Here is a 16,576-nt window from a genome sequence, read left to right on the forward strand (position 1 = left end):
CAGGCGAGACATGATGGTGGTTTGGACCATTATGGTGGCAGGTGTGTAAGCCATAAAATTAATATTTGTTTAATTCAAGTTGCGACATTAATTATGGCTTGCAGTGAATGCACCACTAATATGCTTCTGCAGTGGGTTTTTGCAGCCTGGATTTCGGAGAAGGGTAAGGAAGAGGGGAGGGACGGTTTGAGGTTACCAAGGAAACAGAACATCATAGATCTGAAAACCTGAGACGGCTCTAGGCCTTTAGGCCTCTGGCGCAGCAATAATTCCGCAGCTGAGACCACCAGCGCTTCCCAAAGACCATGCGCAACAGGCCGGGCTGGGAGCCTATGGAAAGCACGGGACTTTCGCAAAGCGGGACAGGCGCATCCCGGGAATCGTAGTTCTGCGCCCCTGCGCAGGCGCAGTGAGCCCCCCGCCGGTGGGGCTTGCGCGCGCAGCTCCTGCAGGACCAGTTTCTAGAAGCTTGTTGCGGTGGTGTGGGTCATGGCTGCGGGTCCTGACGCAGGTAGTGGTTGCCCCGGGCCCTTAGTTTGGGGGCTGCGGCCAGGTCGCCGGCTCCGAGGGCGCACCTTGGGCGGGGTGGGGGCTGAGGGCAGTCTCGCTGTGCACACCCAACGCCGCAGCTTCTGCGGGAGGTGGGCGCGCTCCTGGATGGAGCTTTCCTCCATCGCTTCCCTGCGCCCATGGTCTTGCAACTTCGCTACTTTGGTATTTTGGGCGGGAAAATTCATTGTGTGAGCATGGGGGTAGGGGACTGTCCCGTGTACTGCGGGTTGTTTAGCAGCCTTTCTGGCTCCACTCATTAGGTACCTGTAGCATCCCTCCTCCTTAGTCGTGATAACCAAAATGTCTTCAGACATTGCCAAACGTCCCCTGCGGGGCAAATTCCCCCCCGCACCCCCCTCGTTTGAGAACTTCTTTCTGCCTGCGTCACATTTTCGCAGAGCCTTTATTGTAAGCTCCCTGGAGATCGTGACAGGTGCCTTGCTTAACCACTGCAGAGTCTCAGGTGTCCAGCGCGGCGCCAGGTACGTGGTGGGCGCCTAATATTTGGCGGAGGAAGAAATGACGTAATGCATACTGTGTGCCGGCCTTTGTGCTCGGAGGTGGGTAATTTTTGGTATGATAGTTGCAGTTGGAGGACAGTGTCCTCACTTGCCGGAGTGAAGCACATCTCAGACTATATTGTCATTTTTTGGGTGCTCTGTGAGGGTGGGGGCCCAGTTTCACTGTCCATGCCTGTCTCCTTAGTGTCCTGCTTTCAGGTCATTGTATATGGTCAGTTATTTGTGGAATGAGAAAATGCATGCAACACGGGGCAGGCTTTGTGCAGAAGAGCACTTGGGAATCAGAGAAAGCCTCATACAAGAGGTGACAGTGGAAAGGAGTCAAGTTTTAATGAGTAAGCTTGGTAGGAGAGGAAAAGAAGGCAGCATTCCAAGGAGAGGGAATGGCTCTAGTGCAAAGGCGGAAGGAGTTTTTGGAAATGGAGAGATACCTTCTTACGGCTGCAGTGTCCATCAGGGGCAGCTAGAGCTGGAGGTGAGGTCATCAGGGCAGGGTTTCTAGACCATCACTTGTGGCTTCAGTGTTTGAATTTTATCTTGAGGCAGTTGGGGAGTGATAGGACCATATCTTGCATATTAGAAGGAATTCTTAGGCTTTGGTGTGAGACTGAATTGAAGAAGGCTGTCCTTAGGTAGTTTCAGTAGGAGAGAATGGAGAGGTTCTTATGAAATAAAACCACCAGATCTTGGTTATTGATTTTGTTAGAAATTTGAGAGTCAAATATGAAGTCAAGTTTCTCAGTTGAGCAGCTGGTGGGAAATTGTGTGGCCATTCATTGAGAGAGGGCAGGAGTGGAATAGGTTTGGATCCTCTTGTAGCAGTGAGCCTTTTCTGATATGTTTTGCTGATGAGTATTTAGTCTGAAGAAACTGTTTTCTTGGAGGGTACCTTTAATTACTCTCAAGTAACTTCTCAGCTTTTCACCTACAGAGAAAATTATTCTTTTAATACAGTAGGGCGGTTCTAGGCCTCTGAGAATGTGTGTGTGTGTGTGTGTGTGTGTGTGTGTGTGTGTGTATGTATCAGAACCAAACTAAGAACAGTGTTTTTTAGGAGTCACAATTTGTTTCATTTATTTCATAACTTATATTTCTTGACAGTTTCTGCAAGACCATAAAGTGGATCCTTGGAACACTTGATATTTTGCTGGAGAGTGCCTTTTGGTGGCCTGTGTTGACACTCGAAGTCTAAAGGGGACTGAATTCCTCCTGGTAATACACATTGCAAGCCGGAGTAGCCTGAACGAGATGACAGCCATCTCCCCAGATCTTCACACTTTGGTCTCAAGTGAACAAAACAAGGTGCTAAGAATGGAGACCCCTGGGGATCAAGAAGCGCTCCTAAGAGGAGACACTGTTGACCCAGAGTCTTTCAGACAGAGGTTCAGGTGGTTTTGTTACTCCGAAGAGGCTGGACCCAGAAAAGCCCTGAATCAACTGTGGGAGCTCTGCATTCAGTGGCTGAGACCAGACATCCACACGAAACAACAGATTCTCGAGCTTTTGGTGTTTGAGCAATTCCTGACCGTTTTGCCAGGGGAGATCAGGATTTGGGTCAGGTCACAACATCCTGAGAGTAGCGAGGAAGTGGTGACCCTAGTGGAGGAGTTGACCCAAGTGCTTGAAGAAAAGGAAGGTGAGATTAATAGATGGAGGGAGGAAGTGGGAGAGATCTCCTCAAGATATGAAAGTAAACTCCCCAAAAGAGCACTTTCATTTAATAAGTGATTCTTGCTCAAGCCACTGTGCAAGGACTATGAAGAAAACACTTTACTACATAAAACCGATGTGTTATTTCATCTTAATATACCTTATAAATATTTTAAAGATTATTATGAAAATTAAATATGTTAAAACAGTGGGTATATGGAATGAATGAAATCAGTTTTTGTGAGCTTAGAAATTGAAAGGATATTTTATGAGGTGGGGGGGAAGCTTGGGTTTTAATAGGAAACTGTATCTTTGGCTGTCCTGTGTGTCTTCAAAGCGTAGGGAAAACTTTTTTTCTGTTTTTTCTGACCTTTTTCTCCAGAGTGACATATATAATAATTTCTAGTCTGAGGAGCTCATTTAAAAGGTTGGACTGTTTTTTTTCCCCCTTCGTAGATACGATCTCTCAAGATTCTGTTATTTCCCAAGAGGAGAATCCTGAAGAAGATAAAACAGTTTCTGTTCCTCCAAATACTGAGTCCCAAGTAAGCTTCTGTTCACTGGTTTTCATTCATTCATTTTTTTTTTTACCGGAAATTTTCATTCTTAAGTTAATTTGTTAATTGAGGTTTGATTGACCTACAACATTGTATTAGTTTCAGGTGTATGATGTAATGATTCGATATTTGTATATATTGTGAAATGACCACCACAGTAAGTTTAGGTAACATACGTCACCATGTATGGTTACAGGTTTTCATTCTTAAGTAGATACTCACTGAGCTCCTCCTGGGTGGTATAAAGACGCTAGAATAATTAAGACAGTCTCCTTTTCCTCACAGCCTTCACATTCTTAGAGCTCATTCTTCATATGCTATTTTACTTCAGTTACCAGAATTGATCATGTCTGACTCTAATAAAAACAAAAATATTTATTAAAATTCAACAGTTATTCCTGATAAAATTGGCCAGGTGGAAATAGAATTATATTTCCTGAACACGATAAGAAAATTCTCCAGCTGGATAATGTTGGAAAATTAAAAGCAGTCCTCACAATAAAAAGTAAGAAGATAAGGATGTCTCACCTTACTGCTATTAATGAGTATTTTCTGAGTATTCTAGCCAATACAGTGCTAGAAGAAGGAAATGAGGTAAGTACAGATATGAAAGAAGCAAGTGTATATTACTTACAGATAACATAGTCTTTTTGGAAAACCTCAGAGAATCAACCGAACACGTACTGAAACTCATACAATAGCTGAGAAAAGTAGCTGGTTACAAATCAGTAAGTTTCCTGTATACCAATAATTATCAGTCAGGAAAAAAAATTCTTATTCACAATGGTAAATAATAGTGCTCTGGTAGGCTGATAATGGCCCCCTGAAATATGTCCACTTCCTAATCCCTGGAACCTGAGAATGTTACTTTATTTGGAAGAAAGGTCTTTGCAGATGTGATAAAATAGGGATTTGAAATGAGGAAATTACTCTGGATTATATGGGTGGGCCCTAAATGCCATCACAAGTGTACTTAGAGCTTGAACACAGGAACAGGAGAAAGGGACATGGCGATTGGAGTGATAAGGCCGCAAACCAAGGAACACCACGGAATGCTGACAGCCAAGGTAGCTGGAAGAGGCAAGGAATGGATTCTCCCTCAGAGCCTGAAGGGCGTGCAGTTCCCGCAACACCTGGATTTCAGACTTCTGGCCTCCAGAATTTGGGAGGATAAATTTCTGTTGTCTTAAGCCACCAGAGTTGTGGTAATTTGTTATAAGAGTCACAGGAAGCTACTCCAAGTGCTAATAGTCACTCTGTTGTACTGCCTTTCAAAATGTCATGCTGTAGAGGATGCTATGGAAAGTGTGTTTTAAGGATTAATTGTGCTCATTTGTAATTTGGAGTAATTGTAAGTGTGAGTTTGTCATTGAACACAGATCCTTGTTTCATTGTGATAGAAAATAATTGCTACTTAGAGCCAATTGGAAATTACAGTTTAGAATATAGTCACTGATGTTACTCTTACATGTTTAATTATTGCCTGTAGTGCTTATATTCTGCAGATTTCGGGTTTGGGAATGTAATTTGTATCCTTCATTTAATATTTTCTGTTAATCCTAGAAATCATTGTGTTAGGGTGAATTTGATCAGTGTTAGACATTCCAGAGAATCCTTGTACAGCATTTCACACCAGGAACTAAATGGCAAAGGCAGGGATTGTTTCATAATCTTGTTCTGTGTCACTTGTAATAGATGTATAATAGCTACCTTGAAGTTTGCTTTGGAATTCTCAGAAACTTGAATACCATCAAAACTAGTACTTTGTATCCTAACTACTTCTCTGAATTCTTAGGATCTATTTGGGAATAACCCAATGCAAAAAGGCTGTCTTTGGTGTTCTAGGAATCCATGACACTCAAGGATGTAGCTGTGACCTTTTCCAGAGGAGAGTGGAGGACGCTGGAGCCTTCTCAAAAGGAGATATATAAGGAAGTGCTGCTGGAGAACTATAGGAACCTAGAATTTCTGGGTAAAGACATCTTCTCTTCATAATCTAGCATCTAAGCTGGGTATCTTTTTGTCCATTCTTATTGAAAGATAAGTGCTATTAACTGTTTTGGCTGGGCTTACAGGGGTGATGTGACTTATCCTAAAAATGGGTCCTAAAAATGTACTTTTCTACAATGTTTTCTCCAAGAAAGAGTCTTTGCTTCATTGAGCTGAAAATGTTGAGCATCATTTTGCTGTCGCCAAGGCCATACCTTCCCCAGTGTTCTCCTCAAATGCCAGTATTGAAGTCTGTTTGGCAGCATCCTTTTCTTCCCTGGAGAACCAGAGGCTGTGAATGTTGGAATGTCTTTGTTCTAGGCAAAAACAGCCATTTTCTATTCTTTTCTCTATGAGCAGGCTTTCCAGTTTCCAAGTTAGATTTGATTTCCCAGCTAAAGTGGGCTGGACTACCACGGCTGCTGCAAAAACAAGCCTCAAGAGGCTCCAGACCAGGTGAGTCGGTGAAAAGTGGAGGAGGAAATTGAAGTAGTTGCTTTACCAAACCATTTGGAGGAATTTTGGAAATGTTGGGTGGGCTAGGTGCTAACATAGAAAGATGATTAGAATATCCACCTTGCCGTCCTGGAATGTTCAGTTTAACAGGGGAGACTGTTAGTTTGGGTCCTCGAGAAGCAGATGCCCAGATACGATTAGCCAGGTCAGAGACTTACTGGGGAGAATTCCAGGGAAGGAAAGCTGGGAGGGGACTGGAAGAGGCTGGGATTGCTGTCAGAGTGTGATGCAGGTCTGACACCTGTGACGAGAGAGGGAAGGAAGGAAGGCTGGGTAGGATGAGTCTTAGATTGAAGTGCAGGTTGAGGAGGTCTTGGCAAAGCCAAAAAAGAGTCTTCCCGCCAAGAGTCACCTATCAGAGTCGTATGCCTCACGGAAATGGGCCTAGTATCCCTGCCATACTTGAAATTGACTGGGAGCACCTGTGGCAAAGTGGCCTTGGTGTGATGCTGTGGTGGTCACTGAGCAGCAGCGGGGGGCTGTTGGGTAAGCACCCCGGAGGAGGAGCTCTGAGAGGCACGTTTCCATGGATGCCATAGATGCAGACATCAGAACTAAACGTGTTGGTAGTGGGATGTATGTCCTAATGGTGGCATGTGTAAGGAGCAGTGGGAAGATACAGGAGCAAGGGCTTAATTAACAATTGAATTGAGTCTTGGAGAAGAAATAGGAGTTCGTTCAATGGACAGCATGTATAGTATAATTTGTTAAAAGGAAAAAAATGTACATATACATGTATATGTTTAAATGTATAGATACATGTGGGATTTTACTGTCTGGAGAACATTCCATGTTAACACTGGTTATCATTGAGGGATTACATTTTTTCTCTATTTTCTTCCTTATACTTTAATAATAAACATATTTAGTTTGTATTTTTAAAAATCAAAATAAATTATTATATATCAATACCTTGGTTTATTTTAAGGAAAAAAACAATAATTTACTTTGCTCTATTCCATCTTATTAACCGTTCATTTTAGTCAACCTATTGGCTGTTTCCAGCATAGTTACACAAATAAAGGACGGCAGTTGTCTTTTTATGTTTATAAGTACATTTGGGAGAGTTGTTTTGAAAACGGATTCTAAAAATGTTTTGAGTAAAATCTAGCAGCATTGGTATAAATACACGCCTCTCCCCCCAAGATGCTTATGTAAAAGAAGCATCATTTAGATGTACAACTTATTTAAAAAGTCATTTACAACAGAATGGAGAAAAAGGTTTTGACAGACAAAGCCAGAATCAAGGGCTATGATTTATAAAAAGCTCGTGCAAATCAGTAAGGAACACTGAGTATGTTAGAAAAATGAGCAAGGAACTTCAGCAGATAGCTAACCAAAATAACTGACAAAAATAAAATTTAAGAAGCTGTTAACGTGAAAAAAGTGTTCCAAATCACTGGTCAACAATGTAATTTACATTTAAGGAACAGTACTATTTATTATGAATCAAATTTGCAAAGGTTTAGAGAAAAAGCATTTGACCATAGAAGAGTAGTCAGATACTTCTCATCATGTATTATGTGGTGATAGAATTTTTCTACCCTTTGGTTCAGTGATTCCACTTTTATGACTCAGTTCTGAGGAAGTATTAATCATTTGATAAACATGCCATAAGGAAATAACTAAATAGTAATATATTGATACGATGGATTATTATGTGATTAAAATCATGAAGAATTAACTAATGAGGTGGGAAAGAATTATGAATAAAAACAGTAACTGTACATATTATACATAGATTTTCTATTCTACAATGTGCGGAAAAATTTCCAGAAGAAAATACACAGAATTTTAAATAATGGTTAACTTCTGGGTAATGGGATTTTATGTCTTATTTTATTTCTTTATTTTTTGAAAGGCGCTCGTTAGCATTTAATGAACCTCCCTCCATGTAGCTTCATGCTGCCAGGACAGGCCCACCCCCCCTCCCTGCCAATCTTCTCAGCTCTTCTGATGAAGAATTTGGCCTTCAGGATGACAGGCTGCTTTGGGCGCTCTCTCTTCCCCAGAACTTTGTAGTAGCCCGATTGCTCCACATTAGTGATAGGAGCAGCTCCAGTCTTGTTTTTGGCAGCATTTAGCATATCTGCTCACTGACCAAGGTCCACAGTTTATCCAGGTTGACATTGGGGCAGAAGCTCTAGTTCCTTGCTAAGTGGTAATGCCTCATACCAACTTTCCCAGAGTAACCCTGGGTGATATTTTTCGAAATTGATCCTCTGGTGACATGTGCCACCAGCATTACCCTGGCCTCCCAGATGCTTCTGGTGTTTGCTGATGCGGTCATGGCTGGGGCTTATGTGGCCCCTAAGCTTCCAGTTCTTCCTTAGTCTGGATGGCATGTTGGTGACTGTCAAGTCTTGAGAGCCATCCAGGATTTTGTATTTTATAGTTATCTGGTTAAAAAGTCTTATGAAAGTGACACTGGAATCTCATAACTAAGAGCCAGGATGAATGATGTGGTTAATAAAAGAATTCAGGGTTCTGAGAGGAGCACAAATCTCGAGAGGGTGGTGTTGGAGATTGTGGGACTTGTACCCTAGGCCCTATCAGATTTTCTGTGTTTGTGATAGTGAAGGTGCATAGGGATTGAATTCTAGGCAGTATGAAGTATTAAGATGCTGTCGTGTAGTAGGGACCATAAATGGATGGATGCCTGGTTAGAGTATTCATAAGATTGGTAGGGCCAGATTGTGGTAACCTTTGAAAGTCTAGCATAGGTGTTATTGCATATCTGTGATGTGATTAACATTGTCTATAAACTTAGTGCTATTTGGCTGCTTTGAGGAGAGGCAGTATGGTACAGGGGTCAGAAGTGTGGGCTTTGGTGTCAGACTGGGTTAAAAATCTGGCTCTACCACTTACAGTACACGTAACCTTGGGAAAGCTGTTTACACTCTTTGTGCCTAGTTGTCACATCCATAAAACAAGGATAATAATAGGACCTACTTCATAGGATTATTGTGAAAATTAAGTGAAATACAAGTAAAGTGCTTGGTATGGGACCTGGCATTTGGTAATTATTCAATAAACGTTTGCACTATCATTATTATCTGGAAGGAGAATAGATTGGATGGCAAGAGGAATAAGTTTGAACCTATTACAGAAATTTGAAATGAGGGTGAGAACTTGCATCTCTAACTATAAAGCTCAAACCTTTCATCTTCCTCAGTATTTTTCCTAAGCTCTAAGTTTCCCCAGTTCCCACATGTCACTTTTCCCTTCCCTGGTTTATGACACTCTGAGAATTGTCCACACCCTGTTTCTTACAGTCTCTACTGTCTCTATTCCTATTTTAGTCCCAAATGCAGCAGCTTCCTTTATTGCAAACAGGAAATATTGTATTTGTTATTTCTTTTAGAGTGTGAACTTAGCGGTGAATTGAAGGAATCTGGCGGAAATCAAGATGTTCTTATGGAAGAATCGACTTTAGATAAAATAATAGAAAGGTATCTAATGAGTGGTGATTGTGACTTGATGGGAGAATCCTGGAAACATTATGGCAGACTAGAGGAGGGTCGTAGTGATAGGGAACATTCACAAGTAGCAATCACACAAAAGAAAACTCAAGGGAGAGGCAATAAGGGTGAGGAATTTGACTCAGAAAAGAGCCCTTTTGGAAATAACTTCAAACCACCTTCAGACCTAATTAAACATCTCAGAATCTACTTAAGGAAGAAATCTCGGAGGTATAACGAAGGCAAGAAACCCTTCAGTTTTCATTCAGACCTTGTCCCGAACCGCAAGGAACACAGTGGAGAAAAGCCACGAAAATGTAATGAAGGCAGGAAAGCCTTAAGTCACTCTTCATCTCTGACTGAACATCAGAAACATCAGAAAATCCATTTTGGGGAAAAGTCCCAGAAGTGCAGTAGCTGTGGGGTAGCCTTTACTCAAAACTCATCCCTTAGTAAGAGAAAAAACTCCTCTACATGCGAAAAATGTTGGAAAGATTTAGATCAAGATGCAGCCGTAGATAAAGACGAGGGAACTGAGACTGGAGAAAAAACCCATAAATGCAGCAAATGTGGAAAAGCCTTTGGCTATAGCGCCTCACTGACCAAACATAGGAGAATTCACACTGGGGAGAAACCCTACATGTGCAATGAGTGTGGAAAAGCCTTCAGTGACAGCTCATCACTCACACCACACCACCGAACCCACAGTGGAGAAAAGCCCTTCAAGTGTGATGATTGTGGAAAATCTTTCACCCTGAGTGCCCACCTCATTAAACATCAGAGAGTTCACACTGGAGAGAAACCCTATAAATGTAAAGAATGTGGGAGGCCCTTCAGTGACAGTTCATCTCTTATTCAGCATCAGCGAATTCATACTGGAGAAAAACCCTACACGTGTAAAAACTGTGGAAAATCCTTCAGTCATAGCTCATCCCTTTCCAAACATCAGAGAATTCATACCGGAGAGAAACCCTATAAGTGTGGTGAGTGTGGGAAAGCCTTCAGACAGAATTCTTGCCTTACCCGACATCAGAGGATTCATACTGGAGAAAAGCCGTATCTGTGTAATGATTGCGGGATGACTTTTAGCCATTTTACATCTGTGATTTATCATCAGAGACTTCATTCAGGAGAAAAACCTTACAAGTGTACCCAGTGTGAGAAAGCCTTCCCTACCCATTCGCTCCTTAGCCGTCATCAGAGAATTCATACGGGCGTCAAGCCTTATAAATGTAAGGACTGTGGAAAATCCTTCAGTCAGAGTTCATCTCTTAACGAACATCATCGAATTCATACTGGAGAGAAACCCTATGAATGTAACTACTGTGGAGCAACCTTTAGTCGAAGCTCAATCCTTGTAGAACACCTGAAAATTCATACCGGCAGGAGAGAATATGAATGTAACGAATGCGAGAAGACGTTCAAAAGTAATTCTGGCCTCATCAGGCATCGGGGATTTCATTCTGCAGAGTAATTCTTGGAAATATAGTAAGGTGGGGGGTGGGATTTAGTCACAGTTGTCGCTTGTCAAAAACCTGGGGTGTAAACTACCACAACATTGATTAGTAGGAAATTTAGTCACAATTGTCCCTTATTAAAAACTGGGGGTGTAAACTACCACAACATTGGTTAGTAGGAAATTTAGTCACATTAGTCCCTCATTAAAAACCTGGGGTGTAAACTGCCGCAGCATTGATTAGTAGCTGCAACTTTGATGGGTTGGCAGCTAGGAAAAAGATACTTTTTGTCATTCACCCCTCTTCTTTGCAAGGATGTCAACTTTCAGTAGATAGTGATTCGGGTTGGTAAAGTCACGTGAAAAGAGAAGAAAGTAGTAGTATGAGATGTGAAATGATTCTGAAAAGCCAAATGTGAATTTAAAAAGCAGGAGAGGGGTGCACAGGGCCCATCTTACGAACCTCTTCTCTTCAGATTGCCTTCTCTCCTAGCTTCCGCTTTCACTACCATGTAGTTTTATAGAAAGAGGACCTGACTGTAGTCAGGTAATCTGGGTTCTGTCCCAGTTTGCTGACCAACTTCCTATATAACCTTGGATAAATCATTTGACCTTTCTGAATTTTAGTTTCTTTACTGGTAAAGTGAAGGGGTGGGACTAATGATTTCTGAGGTTTCTTTCCTTGGTACCTCTGGTACTTTCTGAAGCTGTGGGAATAAGTTAAACATTTTTGATTCTTTGGCATTTTCAAGTTTCCCTAGTAGAAAATAACTCATTTAAGCTACTGAACTTCTGGCTTAGTGACAATGCAGTATGCTTTTTGAATACTTGATGCCAGAATTGCTCAAATGCTGTGCACAGGAACAAGTCAGTAGAGCTCAAACAGGTTTGCCTTCAGGGAGTGTTTTGGTTGGACAAAGCACCCCAACCTGTTTTTCCTCTAGACTTTGGCCGTGGGGATTGGGAATCTCGATGGCATGCTCCTGGGCCATCTCAGCCATGAGAGTAACAGTCCTAGGAAAATAGGTGAGGGGTTGGGGGGGAAACGGGTACTGAAAACGGCTATTTTGGATGGATTGTCTTTTGCAAAATAGAATTCTATTTTTTAAAGAGTTTGTCTGTACTAAGTACAGCTTCTTGTAATTTAATTGCAAACGTTCTGTATGGCAAAGGTCACAAGCTAAGATTGGGCCCTTTTACATGTTTTAGTTGGCCTGTATGGTAAGGTGGTTGTGTGTGTGTGTGTGTGTGTGTGTGTGTATGTGTGTAATTAGTTGTCATCATTTAAAAATTAGGAAATTTCATACCCCCCAAAAAAGAGTCTTGTTTTGAAAAATTATAAGGGCTGACAGTACTGGGCCCATATTTCAGTGGGGCAGTCAGCTGGTTTCGGGTAGCCGCTGCTACCTTTAGATGGGGAATCTATTCTCATACTTGCAAAGTTATTTATGTAGCTTTACTTGCCCACCGTAGGAAACTGACATTACAATCCCCTACCATCTGGAGAATACGTATCCTAAAATCTAAAGAGACTCCACTGATAGTAAAATTCAAGAAAAGAATGTAGAGATGATACAGAATAAATTTTAAGTTAAGTTTTCTGTTATGAAATTAGACCTTACAGGAATAGACTATACAGATATTAGTGGGTTATGTCTTATGAATGTCAGTGGTGGAGTCTGAATAATTCTAACTGTGAAAAAGGAACTGAAAACCCTGGGTCAGTTAGGTTTGGGTCTCAGGTCATAGGGTTCTAGAGGAGCCCCACTGACTCAGCAGTGGTGCAGAGTTCCTAAAGTTGAAATTTGAGGCAGCTCCTATAGAAAGAGAACAAAACGGGTAAACTTTCGGCTTCCGGAAGTGAAGAGATGCTTAATGCTCATGAGATTCAGCAATATTTGCTGTGATTTAATGGGTTTAGTTTGCAGTGCTACTTCTGGATGATGTTTTTGGTTTCTTCCTTGTGCACCACCCCACAGTAGTTCAAGTGTTGCTGTGGGATAAATTAGTCTATGTAGTTATTGCTAAGTGGACCAGCTGGAGACATTCTAGTCATGAAAGGAATATGGCTTATCAGAATTATTCACCCCGGCTTAAGTTTTTTTCTGAAAGGATAGAAACCTTGGTTTTTTTTCTGGAAAGATATAATCTAAGAATTAAATACGTAAAAATCTTGAGAAGAGTCTTGTTCCAGGATGTTTACTTCTTACATTCCCCAGCATTCATAAGAGGAAGTTTTATATAAATAGCAGTTGGGAATCCAGAACATAACCCCCACCCCCTTTTTCTTTACTGTGTTATTGAGGTATAAATTATATATTGTAAAAGTCATTCAAATGTATAATTCAGTGAGTTTTAGCCAATTCACTGAGTTGTACAGTTGGTGCCACAATCTGATTTTAGAACATTTTATCATCATGATAATATCCCTCACACCCATTTAGAGTAATCCCATCCCCACCCTGATCCTAGGCAACCACTAATCATTCTACTCTCTGTCTCCTTAGAGTTGCTTTTTCTGGACATTTTATTTAAAGGTAATCATATGTGGTCGTCTTTAGTTTTTCATTAACTTGTTTCTGAGTTCATCCGTGTGGTTTTCTGAATTCATCTGTGAGGTAGCATATTGGTACTTTAATCCTTTTTATTGTCAAATATTATCTGATTGTATGGATGTTCCATATTTTGTCCATTCACCAGTTGAAGGACATTTGGGTTGTTAACATTTTCTGGCTGTGAAAAATAATGCTGCTTTGAACATTAGCGTGCAAGTCTTCGTGTGGACATAATGTTTTCATTTTTCTTAGATGCCTGAGCGGAGTTGCTGGGTTATATGGTGAATTTTAGTTCAACTTTTTAAGAAGTTGCCAAGTTGTTTTCCAAAGTGACTATGTCATTTTACATTCTGAACTTGAGTGTATGACGGTTCCTGATGAAGTTACATCCTCACCAACCCTTGTTATTGTTTGTATTTTTTATTATAGCCAACCTAGTGATTGAAGTGGTATCTCTTTGTGGTTAATGATATTGAGAATCTTTTCATGTGTTCTTTAGCTGTTGATGTACCTCCTTTGGTGAAATGTGTTGTCCACACGTTATTTATATTATTAACTTGCAGTTCTTTTTATTCTACCTATAAGTCCTTTATCCAGTATGAACTTTCTAAATACCATGTACTAGGCACAGAAGACAACCTCAAATCCTGCTGTACAATATTCATCAAAAGTTTGGTTTCAGTAACTGCTTACATAAAATTGCCTAAAGGATATTTAGTCTGGCCTGTTATCTAAATATTTAAATTCATTTTTGGGGTTAGATTATCAAAAGGTTTTAAACTTCTTTGGACTCCTTATAGAATTGCTTTTATTAACCTGTTATACTTTATGCTCTTTATCTATGACACATTTTACTTCAAAATGAAGAACTTGCATTTAAAAATGTTTCCTCTTAATGAGTTTATATTGAAGAAATTTCTTTTCTGTCTCAGGACAAGACAAGGCTTTTCCTGTCAGTTAATTCACTTTTATTTACTTATTTTAGAGTTCCTTTTAAAATTTATTTATTTTTTATTTATTTTTGGCTGCACTGGGTCTTTGTTGCTGCGCGTGGGCGTTCTCTAGTTGAGGCGAGCGGGGGCTACTCTTCGTTGTGGTGCGCGGGCTTCTCATTGTGGTGGCTTGTCTTGCTGCAGAGCACGGGCTCTAGGTGCGCGGGCTTCAGTAGTTGTGGCTTGCAGGCTCTAGAGCGCAGGCTCAGTAGTTGTGGCACACGGGCTTAGTTGCTCCGCAGCATGTGGGATCTTCCCAGACCAGGGCTCGAACCTGTGTCCCCTGCGTTGACGGGTGGATTCTTAACCACTGTGCCACCAGGGAAGTCACTAGAGTTCTTTTTTAATGTGGTAGAATATACATAACATAAAATTGACCATTTTAATTCTGTTTGGGTGTACACTTCAGTGGCATTAAGTACATTCACATTGTTGTGCAATCATCCCCACTGTTCATCTCCAGAACTTTTTTTTTTGGCCACACCACGTGGCATGCAGGATCTTAGTTCCCTGACCAGGGATCAAACTCATGTCCCCTGCAGTGGAAGAATGGAGTCTTAACCACTGGACCGCCAGGGAAGTCCGTCCAGAACTTTTCCATCATCCCTAATTGAAACTTAGTAGTTAACCATTAGCTCCCCATTCTCTCCTCCCTCAAGCCCCTGGTAACCACTATTTGACTTTTTTTTTCATATGTCTATGATTTTGACTATTTTAGGTACTTCGTATAAATGGAATCATTCAGTACTTGTCCTTTTGTGTCTGGCTTGTTTCACTTAGCATGATGTTTTTAAGGTTCATGTTGTATCATGCATCAGAATTTCATTTTTTTTCATTATTTTAACACTGAGTAATATTCTGTTGTAAGTATATACCACATGATTTGTTTGTGCATTCATTTTTCAATGGACGTTTAGGTTATTGCCATTATTTTGGCTCTTGTTAATAACACTGCTATGAACAGTGGTGTGCAAATACTGTTTGAGTCCCTGTGTTCAGTTCTTTGAGATACATACCTAGAAGTGGAATTGCTGGATGCCCTCAAGGTTCATCCATGTCATGGCGTACAACAGGATTTCCTTCTTTTTTAAGGATGAATAATGTTCCATTGTATATAGATACCACATTTTCTTTATCCATTCATCCACCAATACACGTTTAGGTTGCTTCTATCTCTTGGCTATTGTGAAAAATGCTGCAGTGAACATGGGTGTGCAAATATATCTTCAAGGTCTATTTTCAGTTTTCTGTATACCCAGAAGCAAGATTGCTAAATCATGATAATTCTATTTTTAATTTTTTAAGGAACTTCCATGCTGTTTTCCACTGCAGCTGCACCCATTTCACATTCCTACCAGCAGTGCTCAAAGGGTTTCTGTTTCTCCACGTCCTTGCAACACTTAACTTTTTTCTGTGTTTTGATAGTGGCCATCCTAACGGGTATGAGATGATATCTTGTGGTTTTGATTTGCATCCCCCGATGATTAGTGATGTTGAACATCTTTTCATGTACTCATTAGACGTTTCTATGCCTTCTTTAGAGACATGTCTGTTCAAGTCCTTTGCCTCTTTTTTTAAGGAAAAATTTCATTTCTTATTCCATTCCTTTTCACTGCTTTGATTGTTTTCTTTGCTATGTAGAAGTTTTTGTGTTTGATGTAGTCCTATTTGCCTGTGTTTGCTTTGTTTTGCTTGTGGTTTTGGTGTCATAGACAAGAAATCATTGCCATATCCTGTATCATGAAGTTTTCCTCCTATATTTTCTTTCAAGAGTTTTATCACTTCAGGTCTTAATATTTAGGCCTTTAATCCATTTTGAGTTAATTTTTGTGTGTGGTATAAGGGTCCATCTTCATTCTTTTGTCTGTGGGTATCAGGTTTTCCAAGCACTGTTTGTTGAGGATATTATCCTTTCCACATTGTGTAGTCTTTGTACCCTTGTTGAAAATCATTTGCCCATATGCACTGATGTGTTTCTGTGTTCTCTATTCCATTGGTCTATATGTCTTTATGCCAGTACCATGCTGTTTTAATTACTGTAGCTTTGTAGTATGTTTTGAAATCAGGACATGTGAGGCCTCCAGAGTTTTTCTTCTTTCTTGAGATTGTTTTGGCTCTTTGGGGTCCTTTAAGATTCCATATGAATTTGGGGATGGTTTCTTGTGTTTCTGCGAAAGACCACTTGGGGTAGTATAAATATTTTAGCAATATTAAGTCTTCAAGTCCATAAACATGGGCTGTCTTTCCATTCATTTGTGTCAACTTTCAGCAGTGTTCTGTAGTTTCCAGTGTACAAATCTTTTACTTCTTTGGTTAAGTTTATTTCT

General features: G+C 40.6%; 1 protein-coding gene across 2 annotated transcripts; it reads left to right on the forward strand.

The window, feature by feature from the left end:
• Nucleotides 1-431: 431 nt before the first annotated feature.
• On the forward strand, nt 432-13,474 carry ZNF483 (zinc finger protein 483). 2 transcript variants are annotated; one of them, XM_057548904.1, is made up of 7 exons: nt 476-511; nt 1,008-1,112; nt 2,175-2,709; nt 3,180-3,268; nt 5,126-5,252; nt 5,630-5,725; nt 9,150-13,474. In XM_057548904.1, the coding sequence occupies exons 3-7, from the start codon at nt 2,322-2,324 to the stop codon at nt 10,718-10,720; spliced, it is 2,271 nt and encodes a 756-aa protein (XP_057404887.1). In that variant the 5' UTR covers nt 476-511; nt 1,008-1,112; nt 2,175-2,321; the 3' UTR covers nt 10,721-13,474. The 2 variants fall into 2 exon arrangements, with proteins under 2 accessions (XP_007178276.2, XP_057404887.1); XM_007178214.2 differs by lacking the exon at nt 1,008-1,112 and having other exon boundaries at nt 432-511.
• The last annotated feature ends 3,102 nt before the right edge of the window (nt 13,475-16,576 follow it).

The sequence above is a fragment of the Balaenoptera acutorostrata genome, chromosome 6 (genome assembly GCF_949987535.1).
Source record: "Balaenoptera acutorostrata chromosome 6, mBalAcu1.1, whole genome shotgun sequence".
Taxonomy (NCBI): Eukaryota; Metazoa; Chordata; class Mammalia; order Artiodactyla; family Balaenopteridae; genus Balaenoptera; species Balaenoptera acutorostrata.

Bases quoted from the DNA above. Each gene is read 5' to 3' on its own strand.
- ZNF483 (XM_007178214.2), top strand. From the start codon at position 2,322: ATGACAGCCATCTCCCCAGATCTTCACACTTTGGTCTCAAGTGAACAA. The intron at 2,710-3,179 runs GTGAGATTAATA...CCCCCTTCGTAG, and splicing joins AGTGCTTGAAGAAAAGGAAG to ATACGATCTCTCAAGATTCT. The intron at 5,726-9,149 runs GTGAGTCGGTGA...TATTTCTTTTAG, and splicing joins CTCAAGAGGCTCCAGACCAG to AGTGTGAACTTAGCGGTGAA.